Source organism: Apodemus sylvaticus, chromosome 1, assembly GCF_947179515.1.
Source record: "Apodemus sylvaticus chromosome 1, mApoSyl1.1, whole genome shotgun sequence".
NCBI classification, from domain to species: Eukaryota; Metazoa; Chordata; class Mammalia; order Rodentia; family Muridae; genus Apodemus; species Apodemus sylvaticus.
In genome coordinates this window covers 57055055-57081216 of record NC_067472.1, presented here as the reverse complement: position 1 = coordinate 57081216, position 26162 = coordinate 57055055, and the positions used below count along the sequence as shown (strand labels likewise).

The 26162-nt window shown below is 49.0% G+C and overlaps 2 protein-coding genes across 5 annotated transcripts; both read right to left on the bottom strand.

Moving 5' to 3' along the window:
* Positions 1-3189: 3189 nt before the first annotated feature.
* Tigd3 (tigger transposable element derived 3) lies at positions 3190-8923 on the bottom strand. Of its 3 annotated transcripts, none has more exons than XM_052191923.1 (2): positions 5814-8923; positions 3190-5554 (listed from the first exon to the last, which is right to left on the bottom strand). In XM_052191923.1, the coding sequence occupies exon 2, from the start codon at positions 4956-4958 to the stop codon at positions 3546-3548; it is 1413 nt and encodes a 470-aa protein (XP_052047883.1). In that variant the 5' UTR covers positions 4959-5554; positions 5814-8923; the 3' UTR covers positions 3190-3545. The 3 variants fall into 3 exon arrangements, with proteins under 3 accessions (XP_052047883.1, XP_052047892.1, XP_052047900.1); XM_052191932.1 differs by having other exon boundaries at positions 3190-4975; XM_052191940.1 differs by having other exon boundaries at positions 3190-4972.
* An 86-nt stretch (positions 8924-9009) lies between these two features.
* Positions 9010-24287, bottom strand: Dpf2 (double PHD fingers 2). 2 transcript variants are annotated; one of them, XM_052191953.1, is made up of 12 exons: positions 24181-24287; positions 18886-19046; positions 18249-18356; positions 17209-17372; positions 16286-16378; positions 16075-16153; positions 15576-15617; positions 14491-14628; positions 14234-14362; positions 13975-14087; positions 13071-13152; positions 9010-10228 (listed from the first exon to the last, which is right to left on the bottom strand). In XM_052191953.1, the coding sequence occupies exons 1-12, from the start codon at positions 24210-24212 to the stop codon at positions 10152-10154; spliced, it is 1218 nt and encodes a 405-aa protein (XP_052047913.1). In that variant the 5' UTR covers positions 24213-24287; the 3' UTR covers positions 9010-10151. The 2 variants fall into 2 exon arrangements, with proteins under 2 accessions (XP_052047913.1, XP_052047917.1); XM_052191957.1 differs by lacking the exon at positions 15576-15617.
* Positions 24288-26162: the final 1875 nt, after the last annotated feature.

The following is a 26162-nucleotide window of genomic DNA, read 5'->3' as shown; positions in this document are numbered from 1 at the left end:
AAAAAACCAAAACCCCCAAACCATGAACTCCATGGAGCAGACTTCACTCCTAACTCCTTATCATCAAAACTCGAGCTGCTTAGTGGGTTGTCTGAGAAATAGTTCTGAGAGTCTAGGGATGCAGCTCAGTTGGTAGAGTGCTTGCCATGCAGAAAGTTCTGGATTGGTCCCCTATATCACACACACAGGGCATGATGACAAACACCTATAATTCTAGCACTAGGTAGGTGGAGGCAAAAGATCAGAAGTTCAAGATTTGCTAGATATCAAGTTGAAAGCCAGATTGGGTTACAAGAGACCCTGTCTCAGAAAAATAAACTTTTACAAGCATAATTTTAAGCTTGCTAGCTGAGCAAGACATGAGGAAACTTCTTAAAGTCCAAGAAATAGGGTAATGAGGCAAGGCTGTGTGGTCAGGGCTGCCTCCTGGAGCAAATGCTGACTTCATGAATGGAACACATGGAACCATGCGGAGAGAACCAAGGAGCAGCATACTGAACCTTGAGCTCTTGGGCCTTGGGGAAGCTGAGTCCAAGATCCTCAAGGGACTATACCAGGACAAGGTCAGACTAGAAACCCTCCAGGCCATCAGCAAAAGAAAAAGAAGACTGCTTCTTTCCCATAGGTAATAAGGTAGGTGTGGTTCCCCTAGAGAACCAGGAACGGTATTCCAGCTCCCTGGAGTCTGCTTCTGAGAAGCTAACATTGCATCTTCTTTACGCCCCCTTCTGTTCAGAAGAAGCAATTACACATTTTTTTAGAGGTAAGCCACTGTTCCACAGGTTTAAGTTGGAACGGTGAAGATTTCCCCAATACATATGTAATACCCATGATGAAATGACCAGAGTACCTAAACATATAGGCACCCTTTCTCCTTTCTTTCTGAGACAGAGTGTCACACCACCCAGCTCTGAGCAGACATCTTCCATGACAAAAATACAGAAAGCCAGGAAGAGCTGGACAAGGGGTAGGCCAGGTGCTGTGTACCCTTAATCTCAGTCGGAGGGGAAGGCAGGAGATCTGTGTGAGTTAGAGGCCAGCCTGGTTTACACGGTGAGTCCCCAGCCAGCAGAGGTACATAATGAGACTGTCTCAAAACAAAAAGAACTAAAACCAAGCCACCAACCAAAGAGCTGGGGAAGCCGGTGCACACCTGTAATCCGCCATTCTGGATATTGTAGGCAGACAAAAGTTGAAGGCTAATGTGGGGTAAACACAAAGACGCAGGAATGTTAAGTGACTTTCAGCATTATTAAGAGAAATGAGATGAAAACTGCAATGGTGCATTATGTCACCTGTGACCTCTATTAGAACGACTGTAACACAAAAAGCAAAAGGTAAACCACAGAGAGGGCCCAGTGGTAAGAACTTTGCTGCATAACCCAAATTCCATCCCTGGAACCCACAGAGAAAGCCCGAGGCGGTGGCGCGGATCTGTGAGTCAGCATTCCTACTGTGCGATGGGAAGCTGCCGCTAGAGAGACAGTTCAGTGTTAAGAGCCTTTGTTGCTCTTACAGAGGGCCTGGGTTCAATTTCTAGCGCCAGCGGTGGCTCACAACTATTTATAACACTGGTTCCAGGGACTTCAACATGCATGAATGTGGTACACATATATGCATGCATAACAAAGCCTTCATATACACAAAGTAAAAAAGTCTAAAAAAGTTAATAAAACCTTCCAAATATTAAAAAAAAAAAAAGACAGAAGGCAAAAGCAAAAGGGTTTAGTGGTCCTGGTTTCGTTCCCACCCGAATGAGCGAAGAGCTGGTCTGCACCCCGCTCTCTGGGGCACACCAGCATCCATCCCGAGACAGAGCTCTCCACTCACCGGGGAGAGCACAGGTCAGGTCCGAGTGCCACATGACTGATACACTGGACATAAAACAGACAGGAGCCACAGGGTATCTGCCAATGTAAACAAGTTTCCCGTGTAATGAATGACCTGGTCATAGGTCAAAGTACTAGACCTCAAATGGCTCTCAGTTAAGTGTCTCATTACAGTGTGTGTAATATACCAAACTGCAAACACCTACAGCCAATCACGGCTAACACAGAGTTACTAGCTGTTCAGCTTGCTGGGGGCTCTCAGAACACCTCACCTCCACATCTGCCACACTCGGGGGTGTCCCCTCACCCCAGGTTGGCCCATGCTTGCTATCCTTTGCTTTGCTACCTTTCCACTTTTCTCTCTATTCAGCGCTCTAATATCAAAACTCACCACTGGGTGGTGAGACAGCCAGCTCAGCAGGTAAAAGCACTTGCCACAAAAGGCCTGGAGACCTGAGTGTGATTCCTAGAGCCCACATAGAGGAAAAAGGAGAGAACCAAGTCCACAAAGTTGTTCTCTGACCTCCATACATGCATGGCAGCAAGTGTGCAAGTGTGTTCTTCCTCCACCCTGCATAAACTATAAATAAAAATGAAAAAGAAAAACGAGGTTAGACGCAGTGGCACACGCCTTTAATCCCAGCACTCAGAAGGTAGAAGCAGGTGGCTCTCTGAGAATTTAAGGCCAACCTGCTCTACATAGTGAGACCCTGTCTCAAAACCCAAAACACCACTACCACACAAACAACAGCAAAACCAGCTCAACTCTACTGGATTTCACTAGGCTTTGTGGGGCCAAAGCACTCTGTACAAGCTTTCTGGTCCTGCTAGGCAGAGATGTCATCTTTGCAATCTTGTGATATAAGAGGTGAGATAAAAGGAATATAGTAAAAGGAATAAACAGATGAAAAAGGGTGAACCACTATTCCAGAACTTACTGCCCTGCCCTGCCTCTAGCCACTGTACACACACAGTCTGATGCTGAGGTGATAAGGGGTCGTCCTGAGACCTGTCAAGTTTTCTTCTTGTAAGTATGGTCCCAGAGGAGGGTCTGTGTGTGAAGGATTCTTCCTGATAAAAAGACTTCACCCTTCTCTCATGTAAACCATGCCTTGAGAAGGTGGGGACAACTCAGTTGGCATAGCAGTAACTCTGTATGCTCAAACCCCTGGGTTAAGTTTAATCCACAGCATCACATAAATCAGAGAGTGATGCCAAACCCCTATAATCCTGGCCCTGGGAGGGGAAGGCAAGCCATTAAGATGCTCAAAATCATCTTCAGCCATAGGTCAAGTTCAAGGCCAGCTCAGGCTATACAAGACTACATTCCAAAAAAGAAAAAGAAACTCCACACTCTGACTTTGTGGTTAAAAACTTTATTTCCTGAAGCAGAATTGGTCTTGAATTGGTCAAGGAATGGGGCCACTGTTAGGAACCCGCCTTTCTAGGTTCTACCCTATTTAGACTAACTCTCCACAAAGCTCTAGAAGTTTCACCAGGGCCTAGAAGCTACATAGCCCAGATTCCCACTCTTGAGGCGCCATCGGTAGAAACACTAGGCTTGAACAACTTTTACTCTGCCCTTAGACTCTGCGTTCCAATTTCCTTCCCGTCTACACCCTCCACATACTATTTCCACAGGAAAGAACCAGTCTGCCTCTGGAGAGGCGTTTCCATGGGAAACAGGAGAGGGAGATTACTGGCAGCCATGCCTCCTCATAGACAGCAGAGCTGCTCCACCTCCACCTCACAGTCATAGAATTTCTCAAAGAGTTCTGGAGAGGTGCTGTTGCATTCAAGCCACCTTCTCAAGGTGCACAGTGCCCGCAGGGCATCGGCTTTGGTGGGCAGGGGCTCAAAGCCACCTTCTTCCCTCCCACTGTCTTCAGTTCCGGTCTCCTCTTTGCACACTCTGGGCCCTGGATCCTCATCCTCTAGGTCCACAAAGTGAGAAAACTCCTCTTGGCTCAGCCCACTAGGGACTGGTGACATCTCAGTGTCTTTGTCTAGAGACAGTGGTGTTTTGCCTGGAGCGAGCCCTTCTTGAATGAAGCTGCTCAAAATGAGCTGGCGAGGTACCTTGGCCCAAGCTGCGGCCACCATATGCAGAGCATCCAAAACTGTGATGCTGGCTCTGGCCTCGGCCAGTGAGGTGCCCTCTTTCCCACTCTGCATGGCAGCCAGTTTGCTCAGCAGACGGTGACGGTAATGGGCCTTAAAGGCCAAAACCACAGAGCCAGGCAGGGAAGGAGTGGTGCTTGAGGCAGAGAGAGGCAGGAGTCGCACATGGTGGAGCCCAGGAAAGCTGGCCCATTCCTCTACCACTCCAGAAGCCAGCAGCAAGGCTACCTGTCGGCCCTGCTGTCCCATGTCCTGGTCAAACTGTGCCAGCCACTCTGGCCAGGGAATGGCTAGGTCAGGGTGATAAGAGGCAGGCAGTGCCTCACTGTTGACTCCAAAGAAACATCTTGGGGCAGGCTGGAGCCCACCCACAAAGACCCTCCGCTTTTCTGTGCCTCTGCTGTTGGCACACAGCAGTACTTGCAACCGATCACATTCAAACACTCTGCCAGGCACGGCTCGATACGACAAGGGTACTTCAGCACAGCCAAAAACATCTTCTGGTGAGAAGTCTTTAAGAGAGAGAGGTGGCTGGGCCTGAGATGGCAGAACTGCAGGAGGAGGTTCAGAAGGGAACACAGGGACAAGGACTTGGCGAGCTCCAAAGCCCACATTGTTTCGGCGTTTCCAGCGGACCAGCCAGCCAATGCTGGGCACAAAATCCTGGCCCATGATATCTGCTAGTTCCTTGGCCTTGTGGAGCAACATGGGCCCAGTTACATCCCAGGCCTTGGCTCGGGCAATGTGGTACCAGCAGAGCAGAGCCTCATCGATTCCACTGTATTTGGATTCACGCTTCCGCTTCCGCTCATGGTTGGCTGTGCCGCTGCACCAGTCTGCCAACAGCTTCTCCTTATTCTTACAGATACGTGAGATCTGGGGCTGCGAGACCTGGAAGCGCCGGGCCACCTCTGACTGGGACATCTTGGACTCATCCAAGAGTTCCAGTACCTGGATTTTCTCAGCCAGGGACAGGGCGTGAAGCTTCTTCTTGGTGTTTAGCTCCATGACTCCCTGGGAACCTGCTGGGGGAAGAAAAGTAGGAGAGTGTGCTGAGGGCAAGGAGAGAGAGCAGGCGAGGGCCCCGGAGGACAGAGCAGTTAGCTGGGCTGTAGAAGGCGGGAGGAGACCAGAGCAGCAGAAAGAGCCGCAGGATGGCCGGGCTGCGGAGGAGGGGGAGGGCTAGACGGCCAGAGCAGAGCTGGCAGAGGAGAGAGTCTCTGGTCCGAAGCAGAGGGAGTGTGGGCTGGGGTTTGGTATTGATGGGGTGGAAGGATGAATACAGGCCGAAGGACAGCTGTAAAGGCAACCAGGACACAGCTGTAGAGACAACAAAGGAGCAACGACAGAGAGGCCTGGGGCTGAGCCAGGCAGGTGTAGGGGACATTCAGGGTGCCAGGGAGGAGACCCCAGAGAGATGAGGAGGAGGGCCTAGGTTGAATTGTGATGGTTGAATGACGGCGGGTGGTAGACTACTGAGCGGGCAGAGTTGAGGTGAACAGGTGAGACGGTACAGATGACAAAGCCCGACGGATGGGGTCTGAAGGCGCTGGTCCGATTTCAGTGCTGGCAGGGCAGGTGGTAAGGCTAGTCAATGGTTCAACCTGAAGGTGCCAAGACGACAAAGGGCGACAGGGTGAGGAGGCTGAGGGCAGCAAAAGGGAAGAAGTGTCCTCTGCCCGGTGACAGCCTGGAGGGATATCCGAGACGGGAGCACCGGCCAGGAAGCAGGCAGCTCCAGAGCTGGGCTCTGCGTCCCGGCTCGCTCCGCCTTGACCCCTAGTCAGTCGGCTGGACCCACAGGCGTCGACCCAGCCCGCCCGCCCACCTACCCGGCCACAGGGCCTCCCGCTCCGCACCCACCTCCAGGCGCCGTCCCACGGCTCCAGCCGCTGCCCCAGCCGGGTTCCTGGGCCTCAGCAGAAGCGGAGAGTGCCGGGCGCTGCGACCCCGAGGGCAGAGCGCGCCGAGGGGCTGCTCCCCCGGAGCGGCCCTGCAGCCCCTCCTTAACAAACCTGATTAGCCATCAGCGGCAACTTGTCCCGCCTCCAACTACATCTGATTGGATGCTGTAGAAGTGGCGGTTCGTCAGCCCTCTGGAGGAGGAGCTTCCTGAGCGGAGGGGCGGGAGCCAGACCAAGGGTCTGGCGGGAAGACCCGGCCCTAGAGCCTATCACTTGCTGACCAGCACGCCTTGACGGTGACCCAGGTTACTTCGACTCCATCCGTACCAGGAATCAAACCGGGATACCGGCCCTCTCGGATTTGGTTTGGAAACAAGATGAAAGGATGAAACGAATGTAAGCTTTCAGTCATAAAAACTAGTTACCATGGACAGCGCTGGCCTCTGGTCTTGCCCACCAGCTACAGAGAAAGGACAGGTTTTTACCAGTTTAGGTGGCTCAAGGCAAGATCTAAATTCCTGTTAGTCATTTCCCTCCTTTGTAACATTAGGCTCTGAACTAGGTGTAGATAACTTAGCCCTCCCTGTCCCTTAAACAGCCAGACCCCACTTCTCTGCCTTTTCTATAGGTTTTGAGCCCATCCATGTACCAGTGGACGCTGTCAGTCGCTTCAACGACTGGGAACCTCATCTCCTGCGAACCTCAACTTTTCTCTTAAATCTCTTTTAGTGGTCTCATTTGCACATTTCTCTTTTGTCCCTCAAGACTACTCAGTTGCCAAGGACAACTGCCTGACTCCCTGTACTCCGGGCCTACATAGCAGGACAGACAGTGCATAGTCCCGACACACTCTAAGCTCAGAACCCAGTCCAGACCACTCTGCAGGGGCAACAATGACCTCAGGGTATTCTAGAAAAGTCTGAGGACACTTCAGGTGATATATAAGTATTTAGCTGAATGTTGATACACATATGAATAGTGTGGAAATAAGGGGACATCTTTGTTTGAGGGGTGTTCCCTTCCTTGTTGAGGTTTTTTTTTTTTAAGTAAATTTATTTATTTATTATATGTAAGTACACTGTAGCTGTCTTCAGACACAACAGAAGAGGGCATCAGATCTCATTATGGATGGTTGTGAGCCACCATGTGGTTGCTGGGATTTGAACTTAGGACCTTTGAAAGAACAGTTTGTGCTCTTAACCGCAGAGCCATCTCTCCAGCCCTTGTTGAGGGGTTTTGCAGGTTAGCATCCCACTTGAATGTTAAGCTTGCTGCAGATTCTGTCTCCACCGCCATGTCCCTCTCATGTCCCTCTGGAGTGCTGGAATAACAGACACAACATCCAGCTCCTTATCTGGGATGCAGGTGGTCAGGCTCACATTCAAAGTGTTTGCCATTGGGATGCAATGCCAATAAAGAAATGAATAGGAAAAAAGAAAAGAACAAGAAGGTGCTTTAACTAGCTGAGCCATCTCCCAACTGTTTAGAATCTCAAACGGGGACTGGTGACACAGCTCAGCAGTTTAAACAGGAGACCAGAGCTCAGGAGCTGTAGAGATGGTGAAGAGCCAGTCTGCTTTTGTATTCCCAGCACCTCAAAGCCGTCTTTGTAACTTCAGTTCCAGGCTATCTCGGATACTTGGTACATACATAAGACACATATGCAGGCAAAACACTTCTTAAAACCAAACCAAACAAACAAAAAAACCCAAAACCCACAAACACCAGAGTTTGTGTGGTAGCTGAAGACTGCTTTAATTTCAGCTCCAGGGCATCTGAGCCCTCTCACTGGCCTCTGTGCTAACATGCATATACTTATACCAATACTTTTTCTTAAAACGGGTTCCTGGGGCTGGAGAGATGGCTCAGCAGTTAAGAGCACTGACTGCTCTTCCAGAGGTCCTGAGTTCAATTCCCAGCAACCACATGGTGGCTCGCAAACATCTGAAATGGGATTCAATGCTCTTTTCTGGGTTGTCTGAAGACAGCTACAGTGTACTCATATAAGTAAAATTTAAAAAATAAAAATCAGGGTCTCCTTATTTAGCCTGGCTGTCCTAGAACTTGCTTTGTACTCCAGCCCAGCCTTGATTCCCGAGTGCTGGGACTAAAGGCCTGTGCCACCATGGCCAAGCTCATGTTTTTAAAATGTTAATATATGGGCTGGAGAGATGGTTCAAAGGTTAAGAGCACTGGGTGCTTTTCCAGAGGTCCTAGTAAGTTCCATTCCCAGCAACCACAGAGACTCACAACCATCTATGATGTGATCTAATGCCCTCTTCTGGCATGCAGGTGTACATGCAGACAGAGCACTCATACCAAGTGAGCTATACAAGATCCACTGTATAACATCAGAGTACTAGTCTGGCTGGACATAAACTCACTCGCTGTTTACACGTAACATCTTAGGACTGCTGGAAGGCTACACTCAGCAGTACTGGCTTTGGAACTCTGCTTTGGTTTAGCAATCCTACAGGCAATGAAAAGGAAATCAGATGACAAGATCTGAAGTTACTCCACCTGGCTGTCCTCACCATCTGCCCAAGAGTTCCTCTTGTTCCATGATGACAGCGGCAGGTAGGTTTGCAAATGGGTCAAGATGAGTGGGAGATGACCTGACCAGCCAGAGCCCCCTACCCCCTGGAGCTGGAGTTACAGGGCTGTGAGCCCCGAAGTGAGTGCTGGGAACTGAACTTGGCCCTCTGCAGGAGCAGTGAGCATTCCTCCTCTCTGCCGAGCTCTCTCCTGGCCCAACTCTAACTCCTTTGAGCTTAAGCCACAAACAAGCTCTGGGCCCACTTTAACCAAGGGACATTACAGTGCATACACCTGTCGTACCTCCACCTACACAATCACACCTAGTAAAGTCTCTCCAACCAGTCAAAAGCACGGATATAGAGAGGGTGCTAAAATTGATTTTAACACAATTTTTGTATTAATTAAAATACCTTCATTCTTTATACCACTAAATTGTTAAAATTTTGAATTTATATAACAAAGCTAACAAAATAAGTTTATACCTGCTTTACATGGTAGAGTGTAATAAAAACTTTGCTTTTGGGAGAAAAATCTGTTTCAATTGAAAAAAAAAAAAACAAATAAACTACTGTCCTAAGTAAGTTTGACCTTTCAACAAGGAGTCAGGAGACAAACTGTCCAGCAGAAGGCTCTGTAAAAATGTTTATTTTTACTAATGTTTTGAATACAGGAACTAAATATGTGAGGAGGGGGCCTCTACTTTGCAGAACACCAGTCAGGGCTGCCCACAGCCAGGGGTAGCCCCTCCAGAGTGTCTTGGCATGGACTTAATGTCAGTGCCACTAAGCAGGTAACAGAAAAATCAGGGTGTGAAGACCTTACCAGCTACTAGCTAGCGTGCAAGGAAAGGGACCATCCTGTGTCCTGGGAGTCAGGATACACAGGCAGGAGGCAGAGGCTCCTGATCAGTTAAGGACAGGAGGCTGAATTCCCAGGTCCAGGAAGAACGAAAAGGGGATTTTGGAGGTAGGCTTTTTTATAGAGTTAAAAAACAGGCACATTATCCAACTTCTCCCTGCAGCCCCCAAGCTGCTGGCACAGCCCCCCACACTATCCCTCTCCCTACAAAACCAAAGGGAATAAGGAAGGAGGCAGAAGACGGGAAGTTGTGAGGATGGGAAATGTTTGGGTAACCAGAGCACCTGTGAGCAAGCCAGACAAGCACAGGAAGGACAGGTTTGAAGCTGCTTGTCCCTTTATGGGACAGGGCAGGGCCGGGAGGTGCCCGAGAGCACTCCAGCTCAAGCACAGAACCCCATGTAGCATGACAGGAGAGGGGACTGCTTCGGCAGGAGGCAAAGGGAAGCAGAAGTAGGATATGAAAAGGTCCCGGCAAGTGCCACTCAGCCAGCTCACTCCAGCTGCTTCTAGGAAAGACCCAGCCTGGCTCATGGCTGGGGCAAACCCTGGAAAGGGGAGGCAGGGGCAGGCAAGGCTGGAGATGAAGGAGCTGCTCTCACATCCCTTCCCAGAGGCCCCACTGGAGCCCTGTCATCACCAGGGTCTTGGGCCCAAGGCAGGCAGAGTGAATGCACTTCTTGGAAAACAGAGAGAAGTTGGGCCCACAGGTCAGCCCTGAAGCAGCATGCTGTTCCTTACTCCCTGAGGGCTCGGGGCCAGAGGCAGTCAGAGCTGCCACCTCCCTGTGCTGCTGCCAAAGGCAGGTTGGCAGGACTACGGAGTGAAAGAGAGAGGGGGAATGAAAACCAAGGTAGTGAGGAGAGCAACGGCCTTAGATGCAGGGGAGCTGGGTGGCACATCAGGAGGAGTTCTGGTTCTGGTAGATGGAGGCTTTCTCCTTCAGCAGATCCAGACATAGGTGGCAACTCCAACTTCCTACGGAGAAGCAAAGGCGTCAGGGTGGTTCCACAAGATCCCATTTACTACCTTCCATTCTTTCAGACCTCGCCCCAGGTAGGACAAAGAAAGTTCGGCAGTGGCAACTTCATTGTTCTCCTGAGCTAGGGAACTGCTTGGTCTTCAGAACCATGAAACTGGAACTGGAGAGACGGCTCAGCAGTTAGAGGCTCTGGTACAGTTCCCAGCGCCCACACGGTGGTTCACAGCTACCCACACTCCATTGACAGGGGATCTGATGCTCTCTTATGACCTCCAAGGGCACCAGACACTCAAGCATACACTGACATACAAAATATTCTTGACATACACTAAAAATACACACGAAAACCATTCTCCATGGAGATGGACACACCGAGTGCAAGGACAGTCCCTTAACAATGCCAGACCCTGTCAGTCTTGTCACTTCAGTGGCTCAGGGGCTCAAAGGACAGACTGAGCAGACACAAGTGTTTTTCTTTTTTCTTTTTTTTTTTCTTTTTGGTAACTTACTGCATGCGTGTGAAAGGCAACTTGTGGGAGTCTATTCTGTCTTTTCATCATGTGTTTTGAGGGTTAAACTCTTTTTTTTTTAAAAAGATTTATTTATTTATATATATGAGTACACTGTAGCTGTCTCCAGACACACCAGAAGTGGGTATCAGATCCCATTATAGATGGTTGAGAGCCACCATGTGGTTGCTGGGAATTGAACTCAGGACCTCTGGAAGAGCAATCAGTGCTCTTAACCACTGAGCCATCTATCCAGCCCGAGGGTTAAAATCTTAAACTTATGTTGTCCAGGCGTGGTTGCAAGTGCTTTTCCTGCTGAGCCATCTAGCCAGGCCAGTTACAGGTTTTTAAAATATTTCCAACTTCAGACAAAAAAAGTCATTGTCTCAAAAGTAGAAAAAAGGTCATGAAAAGAGACTCCAGAGAAACTACTATATTTTTCCTCAAGACAGGGTTTCTCTGATTAGCCCTGGCTGTCATGAAACTCACTCTGTAGACCAGGCTGGCCTTGAACTCAGAGAACCACCTGTCTCTGCCTCTCAAGTGCTGGGAATAAATGCATGTGCCACCATGCCTGGCTTAAGAAACTACTTTTAATTTGGTAAGATCCAGAAACCTTACTTCTGTGGAATGCCCTGCAAGTGACCTGGGGGGCCCGCCAGCATCCCTGGGTGTTGAAGCAGAGGGAGAGAAAGGAGTGAGCTTTTATGTCCTGCCCTTATCACCCAAGTCTAACTTCACAGAGAACCAGGAAGAACCAGGGGCAGTGGTGCACATGCCCCTGGTCCCCATGCTTGCAGCTCTTGGGGAACAGAGGTAGATAGATCTTTTTGAGTAATGAGAGCCTGCCTAAAAAACTAAACAAACAAACGACAACAATAAAAAGAAAAAGAAAACTGATAAATAGAAAATAATTGTTCTAGCCAGGCGGGCGGTGGCACACGCTTCTAATCCCAGCACTTGGGAGGCAGAGGCAGGCGGATTTGAGTTCAAGGCCAACCTGGTCTATAGAGTGAGTTCCAGGACAGCCAGGACTATACAGAGAAACACTGTCTCGGGGAAAAAACCCAAAGAAGTTCTGTGCAAGAAAAATAAATGGCTAAAACATCACTGGCATTTATTATAGTTTGATCCATTTTCTTGAGTTATTTCTAGGGGGAGGGGGTTACGAGGTTTCTTTGTGTAGTCCTGGCCGTCAAGGAACTAGCTCTACAGACCAGGCAGACCTTGAACTCCGGCCTGCTTATGTCTTCTGAGTGATTAAAGGCACACTACCACCACTTGGCTAAATTTTTTTTTGTTGTTTTTTGTTTTTTTTGAGACAGGGCTTCTCTGTGTAGCCCTGGCTGTCCTGGAACTCTCTCTGTAGACCAGGCTGGCCTCAAACTCAGAAATCCGCCTGCCTCTGCCTCTCAAGTGCTGGGATTAAAGGCGTGTGCCACCACCACCGCCCAGCTGGCTAAATCTTAATACAGAATTTATAAGCATAATTTTTTGTATGTGGTTTGGACAATACTCCAGGGGAAATATCTTACCTCTCCAAAGACATATGATTGCATCAAGCCTAACCCAGCTGCTCTAGAGACTGAGACAGGAGGACTTTAAGTTCAAGGACTGGCTACCTGGGCTACTGAGCTAGCTCAGGCTACCTTATGGAACTCAAAACAAAAAATTCAAGTGTGGGATGGTGAGATGGCTCAAAGGCTTGATAATCCCCAGAACGCACAGCACAGTGAAAGTAGACTTGACCTCCAAACTTTGCCCTCTGACCTCTACGCAAGTGCTTTGGATCAACTGCAAAGCACTCTGAATAAAAACATTTCACAAGTCAGGGATATAGCTCAGTGGTGGGGCATTTGGCCAGCACGTACAGGGTTCTGGGATCTATCTCTAGTACTACAAAAAGCAAAAGAAAGAAAATAAGCCTTTTGTAGTACTAGAGATAGAAAACATCAAGCCAGGCAATGGTGGTGCACGCCTTTAATCCCAGCACTTGGGAGGCAGAGGCAGGCAGATTTCTGAATTCAACGCCAGCCTGGTCTACAGAGTGAGTTCCAGGACAGCTAGGGCTACACAGAGAAACCCTGTCTCGAAAAAAACAAATCCAAAAAAAAACAAAAACAAAAACAAAAACAAAAGGCGAGCCCAAAAAGTTTGTCTGAATCTACCATACATCATTTTATTATGAAATCTATGCTGCTAGACATAGGAACACTGAAACTCACACAATTACAGACCTAGTAAGTCACAAACCTCAGTATTGATGTTTTACTTGGGTACTGTGGATCTTTCTGGGATACAGTATTTTTAGTAGCTCCAGGCCACTTACCTTCAGGAGGCTCAGACATGGAAGGGGTGAGACAGTACATGTGGTAGCCACGGTCACAGTCATCACAGAAAAGGAGCTGGTCCTGCAGAAGGCAGAGAACACAGGTGTAATGGTTTATATCCCTACTGCTACTTGCAAGAGGGACTAGTAGCAGCTAAGTTCCGTTGTCAGTCTGTCCATCTCAATCCATCAGGGGTCTAACAGATCACAAAGCCTACTTTTTCCCTACAATCTTTTCTCCACAAAGCTGCCAGTTACCTTCTGAAAAGATGAGACAGATCTTATCACCCCCCCCCCTTAAGAAAAAGCCTCAGATAACATCCTCAGGGTCTAAGAATAGGGCAGAGTTTAAGTGTTTAATGTACACCACATCCAGGACTCCTCACTGAGCTCAAAAGGTCCCAAGATCCTGCAAACTAGCGATGTCCCCCTCTCTGGCCCATCTTCCGACACAGGAAGGATCTAGTGGGTATCAATGGCCTCATTACAGCCAGCCTGCCCACCTTAAGGCCTCTCTCTCTGCACTAGCCAAACTTTCTAGGACTGGTTCCTCGTCTTATCCAAACTCCAATACCAACCTCACTTCCTCCAGAAGCAAATACAACTATGAGCTCTACCGGCATCCCTTTAACTCTTTGGTACATCACTAGTTTCATTTTCTTCAAGATGTATCATACAAAATCCTATTCCCCAAGGACACACATTCTACCAAAGCACAAACTTCGTGGTCTTATTTACTGACCCGAGAGCTAAGGACACTGCTGAATGTTGGTGCCCAGAAACAGATTTTTTTAAACAAGTATAAAGTTCCCAGGGGGGCATTGGGGAGGAGCAGGTGCACTCTGACAGAAGGCTTGCTTTGGAGGGGTTAAGGGGAGCACCAGGCAGGCTCAGTGACACGCACATCATTCTCTGACGTGCCACAGAGGTTGCAGCACTTGCACTCGATGCACTGCCAGCGGTAGGTCTTCACGGCCGCCATCATCACCGGGGTGAACTGCAGGCAGGATGGATGTCCTGTGAAGAAGAGGAGTCAAACAGATGACTGGAAACCAGGGTGGGGAGTAGGTAAGGGAGGCTGCCTGACTGTAACAACACTCAAGGAAGCAGGCCAAGAGGTTCCTGGGCACTGAGTACAGCCTGCTCTTTGAGGCTGGAGGTACCTGAGCGGCCACAGTCGGAACAGGACACTAGCTCCTCAGGCTGCCCAGTCTTCTTGTTGATTTTTGAGTCTCCCAGGCAGAAGTCACAGTAGTTGTTAGGCAGGGCCAATCCATCAGGTCCTTTCTTGGCTATAGGGAAAAAGAGAAACCTTCTGATGCCCGAGGGAACTCTGGGATACCCTACATTCTCTCTATGAAGGGTTTCTATGCATAGGCCGCTTCCTCTCCTGCTTGCCTGCCCTGACAGCTCAGCTTACATTTCTGCTCCTCAGACCTCTGGGACACCGGGGTGGGTGGTTGGGAGTCTTCTTTATCCTCTCCTTCCTCTTCAGCCAGGTGGGAATGGGCATAGTGGTAACTGAGGCCAGGTCGGTTCTTGTAACGTTTTCCACAAACTGGGTGGGATAAAGATTGCAGAGAAATATTAGGACACAAAGGTGCTATCCCCACTCTGACAAGCTAGGAAGCTCCAAATGAGGCCCATGGGAGCACCTCTGCCCCCAGCATCTCTCCTCTGGGACAAGCTCGAGTGATGGCCCCTTCCCCTTAGCTTCAAGTTCTAGACCTCGTTAGTTTCTGGGATTCTCTTCCCTCTCTAAGAAACAGCTACCGACATGTTTCTATTCTGGCTTTCAGAAGGACTTAGCCCATGCTGCATCAACTTGCCCCAGAAAGAGAAATAGTCTGGGAGCTCCAGGTCAGAGAAGTTCTACAGTCTCCCTTTATGGCAAAAGGGGAAACACAGCAAGGAGATGTCAGACTCTTTTTCTGCTATGTAAATGTGGCAGGCTCATGCCACCCTGTGTATACCAATCCCAACTGAACAGACAAAGGGCTGAGGTTGGGTCTCTTAGTGAATACCTACTAACTGCCAGCCAGGATAACTTCCCCAAAGAAACTGAAATACATTCATTCCCACACTAGTGCCCTGTCCAGCCCCTGCCAACCATCAAGGAAAGATTACATGGCATTTCATCTTGAGCAATGGCACCAAGAGGGGCAAGGGGGCCAGCAGGAAGGACTGGGAGGGTGGGAGGGGGTGGTGGTATGACAGTGAAGCATGAGCTGACCACCTGCTGTCTGGCTGGGGAACACCAAATGAATCTATCCATAATGGGTTCTGTTAACACTAGGCCAAGTGGCCATAGGAGTAAGTCTGTGGGAGACAGCAATGGAAGGACAGCTGCTAGGACAGAGTGGAGCACACCGGGGTACCACAGCACTGCCCTCGTACCCTTGCAGAGATCCCAAAGCTAGTATCACAGGAAATGAGAAAGGCAGGAGGAACAAAGGAAGAGGGAAGGGACAGGAAAACACAAGTCTGAGAAGTCGAGAGAGCTACCTCTCTGGGGCGCTTTCGAGGTATGCTTTTGTTTGAAACTATCTGAAAGACAGAAAGAAAAGTCATGAGAAGGAGGCCTTGATACATCTGAGACAGGGCAGCAGCAGCAGGAAAGCAGAGCGAGGGAGAGGACCCCAGCAGTGGCACTGCAGGCTGGAGGCACCGAGTAGGGTAAGCCAAGGCAAGGGAAGGAGGACAGACGCTACCCTCAGGGCTGGCCCGTGCCTTGCCTCGATGGGTCAGCAGATCTGGATACTGTCCACTCTGAGGCCAACCCTGCCTGCTTTGAGTTCCCTCATCCTCCCACCCCAGGACCCCCGAAAATCTCTCCCCAGAGCATGCAGGTCCCACCCACTGTGAAGCAAAGGCCAGGCTGGCAGGCAGGACAAGAACCCAGGCTTGTTTTACCATTCAGTGCAAGAACAGGACCCCCTCCTCTCACATCCAGAGCAGGAGCTGGGTCCACGTGAGAACTACCCACCCCTCAGGTGGCACTCACTGTCACAGGCATAGGGCTTATCCCGGTCCTCCAGGATGGAAGCATCCAGTTTCTTCCGGGCACTGCTCACACCCTTACTCTGCCAAGAAAACCAAAAAGATAATGAATGCCCTTACTAGGTGCCTTGGCTGGAAGAGCAAGGTGGAAGGCAAAAAGCCTGGCCCCACAGCCCAGCCTGCTGCCTTCTTTAGGCAGCGCATTAGCTCCCCACCTTGGACTTCCCCTTCCCCCGACGCTTTGGAGTATCTTCTTCATAGTCCTCATCATCAAGGTCATCAAGGAAGTCATCGGGTTCAAGGATCCGCTGAGAGGAGCAGAAGATTTGAATGAGCAGAGATGAAACACATCCCAAAGCACCTTTGTGGTATAGAATTATCCACTTAGAACTACCCGGAAGCTTCTCCAGGGCTTAACCCCACCCGTCACCTTTCTTCACCCTGCAATCCCACTCCTGCTTCCTTGAATGCTTTCTTTCCTCTGTGCCTCTTCAAGTTGCCCCCTTAATCTAAAATGCTCTTCCCCCGTCTCCCAGAGGCCAAACACGGTTTTCATAAAGCTCTCCTAGTACCCCAGGCAGCCACGTCCTGTCCTGCCTGCTCTGCTTCCAACTTTCATGTCCTACTTTAAATGAGTTTTGCAGCTTACTTGACCCTGAGGGACATTTTAACTGCTTTGCTTCTGCCTCTTTGTCCATGAAATGGGACCACAGGACCTACCTCATGGGCTGTACAAGAAGCAGCACAGGGAAAACCCTTAGCACACTGCCTGGCTTATCTGTAGCTCTTCTCATCTTTAAACCTGGCATAACTTCTCAGTTCACAGGGTTGAACCAAGTGTGCCTCACCTACATGCCACTAGGCATCTAAAGTCTCTAACAAAACCTTGTGTGAGAAAGAATGAATGAGTGAGCCTGTACTGGAGAGAGGCGTGGGAAGGCTAGACAGAGCAGGGCTGGTGGCCAGCAGAGCACAGGACGGCAGGGGCACCGCAGCTCTTTTTGTTTTCTGTGCTAGGGCTTCCACATCACCAAGCCTGTGTTCCAGCACGGAACTGCTTCAGGTCTACTAATTCAGGTCCCCACCCACAGAGGAGGCTGACCCTTATTAAAGTCGTCTGGCCACAGGAATGACATACCTTCCGTGTTCGACTATTGGTAACAGGAAACTCGCCTAGGCTGTCGTCATCAACTCGGGGATCTGGGGCGCCCCGTTTCTCCAGGGGATCAGTACGCAACAGAGCCTCTAAACTGCTGCCATCCTGAGAGATAAGCCCCTCTTTCTTCAGAGTCTGGTCAGTGTCTGCAACCAGTCAAGATGAAGTTAACTCAGAAGGGCTGAAGCGGAGTCTATACCGAGTGGGGCCAAGTCACACCCAGCCACTGCTCTTCTCCAGGGACCAAGAGGCATTTGTTCAGGCAGCCCTGGAACACAGCTATAGTGACCTGCTCTCACTAAGACACACAGTCCAGAAGGATAAAAGTACGTATGTGCAGGAGCTAGCGCAGCGCGTGGGTATGTGCAGGAGGTGGTGCAGTGCGTGGGTATGTGCAGGTGCTAGCACAGCGCATGGAGCAGCAGGGGATCGGCAGGCTCTTGCCCTGCAGCCCACCACCCTGCCTAGGCAGTGAGCCCTTACTTGCTTCATTTACTCTTGATTGTTTGGTTTAGTTTGGCGCATGTGTGTGCAGTGTATGTCTATATGGTGTATGAACATATGTGGATACACATTTTGGAGAAGGACACTGGCTGCCCTGCTCTCCACTCTGCCCTAGTGCCTCGGAGTCTCTTGCTCAACCCTGAGTTAGACTGGCAGCTAGAAGCACCAGCTCTGTACTCATATTTTGGGATTACAGGAACATATGAATGCTAGATTAGAATTTAGATCCTTGTGTTCATACAACAAGGACACTTCTCCAGCACATATTATTTTGAGATAATTTCATAGTTTTTGTTTGTTTGCTTTCTGAGGATCTCATGTAGCCCAGGCTGGTTCTCAAATTCCCTATTAGTAGAGAATGACCTTGAATTTCTGATCCTCCTGCCCCAACCTCCTCAATGCTATTATTATATAGGAATATACAACCATGTTCACTTTATGCAAAGCTGGATTTAAACCCAGGGCCCAGTGCATGCTGGTTGAGTACTCTAGGAACCAGCTCCACCCCCAGCCTCTACCTGGTTTAATAGATGGGAAAGAAAGCCTGGGATCCTCAGGGGGGTGGGCGCGACGCTTTTTCCGCCAGCGTCGGGCAGGGTAGGAGTATAACTGTCCAGAGGCCAATCCTGAGGGAGAAAGGAAGAACAATTAAGCCCTAATCCAGCCCTAAAAAATAATAGCAAACATTTTGTGGATGAGAACATTTTGTGGCTGGGCAGTGGTGGCGCACGCCTTTGATCCCAGCACTTGGGAGGCAGAAGCAGGGGAATTTCTGAGTTCAAGGCCAGCCTAGTCTACAGAGTAAATTCCAGGACAGCCAGGGCTACACAGAGAAACCCTGTCTCGGAAAAACAGACAGACAGAACTCTGTTGAGTTCTAGAGCAAGGGAGTGATACAGAACACGTGAGCCTGGGCCGGGCGGGGCTACTTCATGGAAAGAAACACAGATGTCAGCTGAAGTGCGCAGCTGTTCTTAGTCGTTGGAAGATCATAGGCGCTCCAGAGGCTGAAAACAAAGGCCGGCTGCTCCATCCTCCCCAATTCTCACCTACCAGTGTGAACAGTGGAGGAGCCTTCAAACTACTCCACCTCCTAAGGGAGAGCAGATGAACTTCCTTGTGCTCTGTCACCTTTCCTGAAGCCGGCAACCTTACCTGGTCCCCGGTGTCGCTTTTCCATCCAGATATAACAATTGCTCTGGGCTACTCCAGTCTGCGAGTCCAGGAAAGGCAGGCGCACACTGCGCTCAGCACAGAGGCGGGCGTTGTAATTGTGGCACTGCTCCATGGCATCTTTGTAGTACTGCTCCCCAAGGCTGCAGGAGGGAAATGGGTGGGGTTGTGCCATCCTTCCTGTCAACGGCTTCTCTCAAAGGCTCAGGAGGCTAAGAGACCCTTTTCTGTTATTTGCCTCCCATTCTGCCTCAAGGGATGTGAAGACCCTTCACTAAGCTATCACATTAGGAAAAATGAGTGACTATGGGCTGGGCCAGAGCCCCTAAATAATAAATAATCATTGTGACACATGATTTTATCATCAGACATAAGCTTTCTAAAATATTTGTTTGTTCTGAAACAAGGTCTCTTTCATTCTACAGTCCAGGTACTGAACTCATGAAAATCCTCCTGTCTCAGCCTGCCAAGTCAAACTTAAATCTTAATCCACGTAGAGTGAAGACTGGCCAAGAAAACAGCTGTGGTAGAGAGCTTGCTCAGCCCACACAGGCTCTGGATTCAATCTGCCACTCCTGGGGGAGTGAGGGACAAGGAAGAAATGAACTGCTCATTCTGTGGTTCTAGTATGTCCAACTCAGGCTAGTGAATATGTTAGTAAACATCTGAGCTGCAGACATTACTGTAGATACTAACTTCCTCTGACAAACGGGGAAAACAAGATCTAGAGGACTAGTCACAAGATTTTTAGCATACTATTAGTATATCCACCCCTCAAAATGCTATTAGTTATAAAAATGAATCTCTTACTAGGCATATTACCCTGACTTCAAGGCCAGGTGGGCCGCATAGCAAAACTCTGCCTCAAAACCCAAAGTAGGCAGGTTTGGTGGCACACACCTGTCATCCTAGCACATGGGAGGTAAAGGTATTAAGTCATCCTCAGCTAGATAGCAAGTTCAAGGACAGCCTGAACTACATTAAAAAACAAAACAAAAAAAAAAACAAAAAACAACAACAACAACAACAAAAAAAAAACTAAGTCAGGCGGTAGTGGCGCACGCCTGTAATCCCAGCACTCTGGGAGACAGAGGCAGGCGGATTTCTGAGTTCGAAGCCAGCCTGGTTTACAGAGTGAGTTCCAGAACAGCCAGGGCTACACAGAGAAACCCTGTCTCAAAAACAAAACAAAAACAAAAACAACAACAACAACAAAAACCCAAAAAACCCAGCAACAACAAGCTATCATTGAGCTGGGCTTGGTGGTGCACACCTTTAGTGCCAGCACTTGGGAAGCAGAGGCAGGTGAATCTCTGGGTTAGAGACAATCTCATCTACAGATCAAGTTCCAGGACAGCCAACACTACAAAGTGACACTGTCTCAAAAAACCTAAACAAACAAACCAAAAACATAACAAAAAACATTTGTTCTTGAGGAGGATCTGTCTGGATTTGGTTCCCAGAATCCATATAGTGGTTCACAACTAGCCATTAACTCCAGTTACAGGGATCTAATTCTCTCTTCTGACCTCTGTGGGCGCCAGGCACACATGTGCCACATATATATACACGCAAAATAATCATACACATAAAATTTAAAAGCTCTTCAAGTACAATCTGGAGGTAATTAGGGGGAAAAGAAAGGAAAGCACAGTACTGAGAGGTGTCATGAGATATGACCACTCATGTATCTACAAGTTAAGAACTTGCAATGTTCCAGGGAGAGAAATTCCCCAAGTTCCTCAAAGCTTTTACTAAGCACCACCACTAACGGAAAATCTGTTACACTAAAGCCCATCTCAGGCTCTTCCTGTCACACAACTGAGACCCAGAATTTCCAGGTCCTGGAGAAGGCAATCTGAAATCTGAGGGGGATTCCATAAGTACTTTAAGAAACTGGTTTCATGGTTCTAAGCATGTTCAATCTCTCTCTCTCTCTCACACACACACACACACACACACGCGCGCGCGCGCGCGCGCGCGCGTTTTTGATACAGAAGAGTAAGCTGTAAGTCTGAAAGGTCTATTATTTATAATCGATCAATCAATCAATCAATCAATCAATCAATCTTTTTGTTGTTCTGGGACTCATACGCAGAGCCTCCCAAATGCTACATGTATTCTACCACTGAGCTACAGCCCAGCCAAATATTCAACCCTTTTCTTAAGTAGAGGCTTGTAAGCTCATACTGGACTCACTCCCCACACGCAGTCAATGATGACCTTGAATCTCTCATCTTTCTGCCTTTACCTCCCCAACAGGCATGCACTACCACATCCAGTTTTATGTGTTGCTGGCTAATCAAACCAGAGTCTCCTGTATGCTAAGCAAGTACTTGGCCAACTGAACCACATTCCTAGCCTCAAAGAACAAGCACTGAGGGCAAAGGAGATCTCTTTCCCATAGCATCCCCATTACCCATGAAGGTGTCTAGTCACGCCAGAATGGATTTGGGAGTAAAAGACTGGCTTGGCTAGAACCACCACATGGACACAGCCATGTAATTAACCTGTATGAACCTCCATTCCTCTCCTATAGCTTGGGGCAGTTAAACTAGAGGAGCTCCCACCTACCGGGATTCTCTGATGGAGATAACAGGGATAAGGAGACAAGAAAAGCAGGAGGGAATCAGGGCCTGGTGTCTAACACCAACAACTAAAGTTGTTATCAACAGGCCTGAATGCAGAATCTGATGGAGACTTTCACCGAGCAGACAAGAGACCACTGCATAGCTCATCTGTTCCCAGCAAATGAAAAAGACACACAGCACACACAGCAACACCCCCAGTACAGCCTGAGTCGACTCACTGAGCAGTAATAACTGTAATTAAGGTAGGATGTGTTGAGAGCACAGCACAGCAGAGAGCAGGCTCTCACACTGCTCGCCTTTAGGAGGCAGCCATGTCCTTACCACACAGGAAGATTGGATAAACAAGGCTGAGTGCAGCCGCTCCTTTGTTTCTGCTGATGGGAATTGATACTGACACTGAAGTCAAACAGAAGGAAGGACCAGCCCAGTGGTGCTAAAGACTGCAAAGTCAGAGCGCGGAGGCTGAGGGAGGCCTGGAGGGAGGACTGAAATGTCCAGTCGGGCTCCTGCAGGTCAGCTAAGAGTCTAGACGGTGAAGCAAGTGCTCTAGTAGGAAGGATGGCCAGACAAAACTATGTGCGTGCATATGTGTGTGTGTGCGTGCATGCATGTGTGCGTGCAGGAGAGCAAAAGATGAGAGTACAGATAGATTCAAGACTCTGTAGCAAAAAATTCCAAGCTTCTGTTATTCTATGGATAGCCTTATATAACTCATATAAAGTTTAAAATAACTAGTTGGCAACCATGGTTATATTTAGACTAGTATTTACTCTAATAAGACCATTATAAAGACTATTTCAACCATGACACTGTATTTGAGAAAAACAAAAAATTAAGACACAAAGTCTTCTCACATGGCAAAAATGAAAAAGATGAGCGAGTGGTCTTTCCCTCAATAGTGATGCCAGCTGTAGAAGACTTAAGCATACTATAATAAAAAAAAGTATGAGAAAGGTGTCTTTCCAGGGGGAGAATGGTGTGAGAATCAAAGCCTCCTCTGTAAGGAAATGCTCTGTGGGGAACATGTTGGGGTGTGTAGTCTCCTGCACCTACAACTGAGGAAACACAAGTGGTACCTCACTGACACTCAGTGGTTGGCTAACGAGGCAGGGACAGCAAGGCTCTACTTAAATGGGCAACCAACACTTAAAATACTACACTAATGGGTCGGCAACTCCATTTCCTGCCAGACCATCTTTCAACGTGAAGAACTCCATTAACATCTAATTCTGAAAACCTAGGCAAGAATATTCTTCTAGAAAGTAAGATTTCCAGGGTAAAAGCTGTGACTCCTCTTTTCACAGGAAACCTGGGGGGCGGGGGTGGGGGACACAGGACAACTCCCCTTCCAAGGGAATAGGGGAGGTCAACAAAGAGAAAGGCAGGGTAACAAAGACCGAACATCTGTGTTCAGAAGGAGAACTATACAAATGTTACACTAACAGCCTCATTTCTAAATTGAGGGAAATGTCAGTTTATGGAGAGCTGGGGAATCTGGAGTGGGCAGATCACAAGGATAATGGTGCTGGGAGGAGGGGTGGTTGAAAGAGGCTGAAATCAAAAGGGAGTTAAAAAAAAAAAAGCCACAAGAGAAGGCACTTAGCTTAATGGAAGTGGGAACGCATTCTCGAGGAAAAGGGCTCCAGGCAGCAGGGGAGAAGCAACTTAACCTTAAAAAAATTTTTTTAAAAAGGCCTCTTGGGACGCTTGGGGCTCAGCCCACGACAAAGACAGATGAAACTGCTAAAAGTCCTCCAGAATAGTTCCTAAACCTTTACTCTGTCATCTAGAATCCAAAAGCTTTGACTGGACAGCTCAGCACTTCAATTTTTCTACCCTTACATCATACCCAACATGGCCATTAAAGGAAGAGAAGGTCATTCTTAAATCCAACGGGCACCCCCTTCCAAAACTCTCGGATTCTTCAAGAAGGAAGGAAGAGACTCCTCAAAACCCCAAACATCTCTAACTCAGGGGAAGCGGCTACCAGGCCAGCCCCCGTTCCCAGTGTTTCCCAACAACCGTTAACCTGAGCTCGGCTCGACATCTGACCCGCACAATGGCACCTAGGGTACAGAGGACGCCCCCTCGGGGCTCCTGCGGACTAGAAGGCCGTCTGGTTCCGGTCTAGTCCCCCACTCCCCGAAGTTCTTTCCCTTCTGTATCTGCTCTTGGACCAATTCTTCCCAAGAACATGTTTAGTTTCGGGTACCCCGGATTTCCCGGTTAATGTCACCGGGCTGCTAAAGTCTTAGGATCCCGCAGGTACGGCGGAGCCCGTAGCCCCTGGGACGGCGGTGGGCGGGGAGGGGACACCGATCTCCTGGGGCGCCGGCCTCGGCTCGGCGGGACTGACGCGTCTCCAGCGAGGGGCCAGGGACCGTGAGCTCCTCGTTCGCAGCCCGCAGCTCCGCTCGGGGCTCGGCCCGCGAGGAGGACGCCCGTCGGGGGCTCCAGTGTGCCCCCTCCCGGCCTCCACAAGTTTCCAAAAGAAGCCCAGCGCCTTCTCCGGAGTCTCCTGTTGCCCTCCCTACCAGCAGTCGCACAGCAAGGACTTCCCGGGCATGTCCTTCTCTCTATCTTTTCTCTTCCCACACCTCCCTTCCCACGGCCTTTTACAAGATTTCTGGTATAGGAGAGATTAAAACAGAAAAAGAAAGAAAAAAAAAAAAAGAAGACCACTCACAGCTTCACTACATTCTCCACCACAGCCGCCATCTTCCCTGTTCTCTCCCTCAGGCCGGGAGGCCCCGAAACCCGCAACGCGCAGGCGCTAAGCCTTCTCAGGACACTCGGTCCTCGACCCTCTGCGCAGGCGCAGCCAGAGGGTGCGCGCACGCACAGGCCCACGAGAGCGAGCGCTAGAGAACGACCTGTCCTGAAGGAGCATAGGGAACCCAGTGCGCAAGCGCGATCGGGAAAGTTTACATCCCCCTCTGCATCTGATCCTAGAGATCCGTCTTCCCAACGGATTTAGTGGAGCCTCAGAAAGGAGGTCTGCCTTGGTTGGAAAGTGAGAAAGGTAAGTGAAAAGGCCACGCAGATGGGCTAGAAGGAGCAACAGTGTCCTGCCTAACTGACCGTTAGCCACATGGTTGACTCACCAGGAGGGAATGGTGGGTAGGTAGTGATGCTCAGAGAGCTACCCAGTCCTTACGTACCTCTGCTCCCAGACATCAGCCTATTTTAGAGAATGGAAAGTGAACGCCCAAGATGGAATGTTCTTGGGTCTGACTCTCTCATTCGGACAATTCCTGTCAGCAGTAAACCTAGTCCTTGAACTTCACTGGCCTCTTTCTCTCTCTCTCTCTCTCTCTCTCTCTCTCTCTCTCTCTCTCTCTCTCTCTCCATTCCTTTGCTGTATATGTCTCTCTTTGTGCGTGCATGTGCCATAGCATATGTGTAGGAGTCAGAGAGAAACTTGGGGCGGGGGAGTCGGTTCTTTCCTTCCACTTTATGGGTTTGGGGGATGGTAGTCAGGTTGGCAGGCTGGGTGCCATCCCACCGGTCCCTTGATTGCTAAACCCAAGCCGTTCTCCACACTGAAAAGTTTCACTGGAGTAACTATCCCTCTTAGTTCTATACCATTTATTTCTATTTCTGTGTCGTTATGCAAATCCATGAGCAAACATGTTTCCCCTTAAAGAAGAAACCAACAGGACCCCCCCCCAAGCCCATCAGCAGTGCATATCACCCCATTTCTTTTCACTCTTTCAAAGCAGATTTTCACTTGTCTTCTGTACTGCCCTGTTTCCTACGCTCTCTTCTGCTTACTGAGCACTTTTGTTCCCACCAGACCTTTTGAAATAGTTCCTACCAAAGTCACCAAACCTCAGCTTCAGTAGAATTAGAAAATATCTACTCTCTGCCCACTTTGGACCTGATACACACACAAACACACACACACACACACATACACACACATCCATATACACTTATTGTCTTTTTTCTTCAGGAGGTAGGAGGATTGCCACAAGTTCAAGGCCCAGCCAGGCTATACAAGTTCCAAGCCACCAGGGCTACATAGAAAACCTGAAGGACATCCTGGCGGTGGTGGCGCATGCCTGTAATCCCAGCACTCTGGGAGGCAGAGGCAGGCGGATTTCTGAGTTCGAGGCCAGCCTGGTCTACAGAGTGAGTTCCAGGACAGCCAGGGCTATACAGAGAAACCATGTCTCGAAAAAAACCAAATCCAAAAACCAAAAAGAAAAAAGAAAACCTGAAGGACAATAGCAACAAACAACAAAAACCTACACTGACGTGGAAATTTCTGGATTCTTTAACAACTCAGTTGTATCATATGATGTTTTTCTGGAAACTGTCTTGTAAGAGGGCATGTGATATTTTGCTGAAAACATTCTTTCGAGGGTGTGTGATGTTTAGAAAGAATATAAATGGAACCCTGCATACAGTGAGAGGAAGGCCTTGCATTGCCCTGCCATCGCTGCCCTTTACTTCATAGAGAGAAACTCTAAACAACTTCTAGAGTATTCTGGGTAATTCCGGCCGCTGCAGCAGAGCCTTGCAGCTTCTGCAGGATTGTGCCACTGATGCTGACTCATGTTTGCTGTTTGCTATTGAACTGGTCTGAAGGTATCCTGACAATGAAGAGTGAATTGTCCAAAGGAAGTGCTTCTAAACAGGTCCACAACTCCCTTTGCCTATTAA

Bases quoted from the DNA above. Each gene is read 5' to 3' on its own strand.
- Dpf2 (XM_052191953.1), bottom strand. From the start codon at position 24,212: ATGGCGGCTGTGGTGGAGAATGTAGTGAAGCT. The intron at 17,373-18,248 runs GTAGAGGCTGGG...GACTGGTTGCAG, and splicing joins TTTCCCATCTATTAAACCAG to ACACTGACCAGACTCTGAAG. The intron at 10,229-13,070 runs GTAAGTGGCCTG...GCTTCTCCGTAG, and splicing joins CATGTCTGAGCCTCCTGAAG to GAAGTTGGAGTTGCCACCTA.
- Tigd3 (XM_052191923.1), bottom strand. From the start codon at position 4,958: ATGGAGCTAAACACCAAGAAGAAGCTTCACGCCCTGTCCCTGGCTGAG.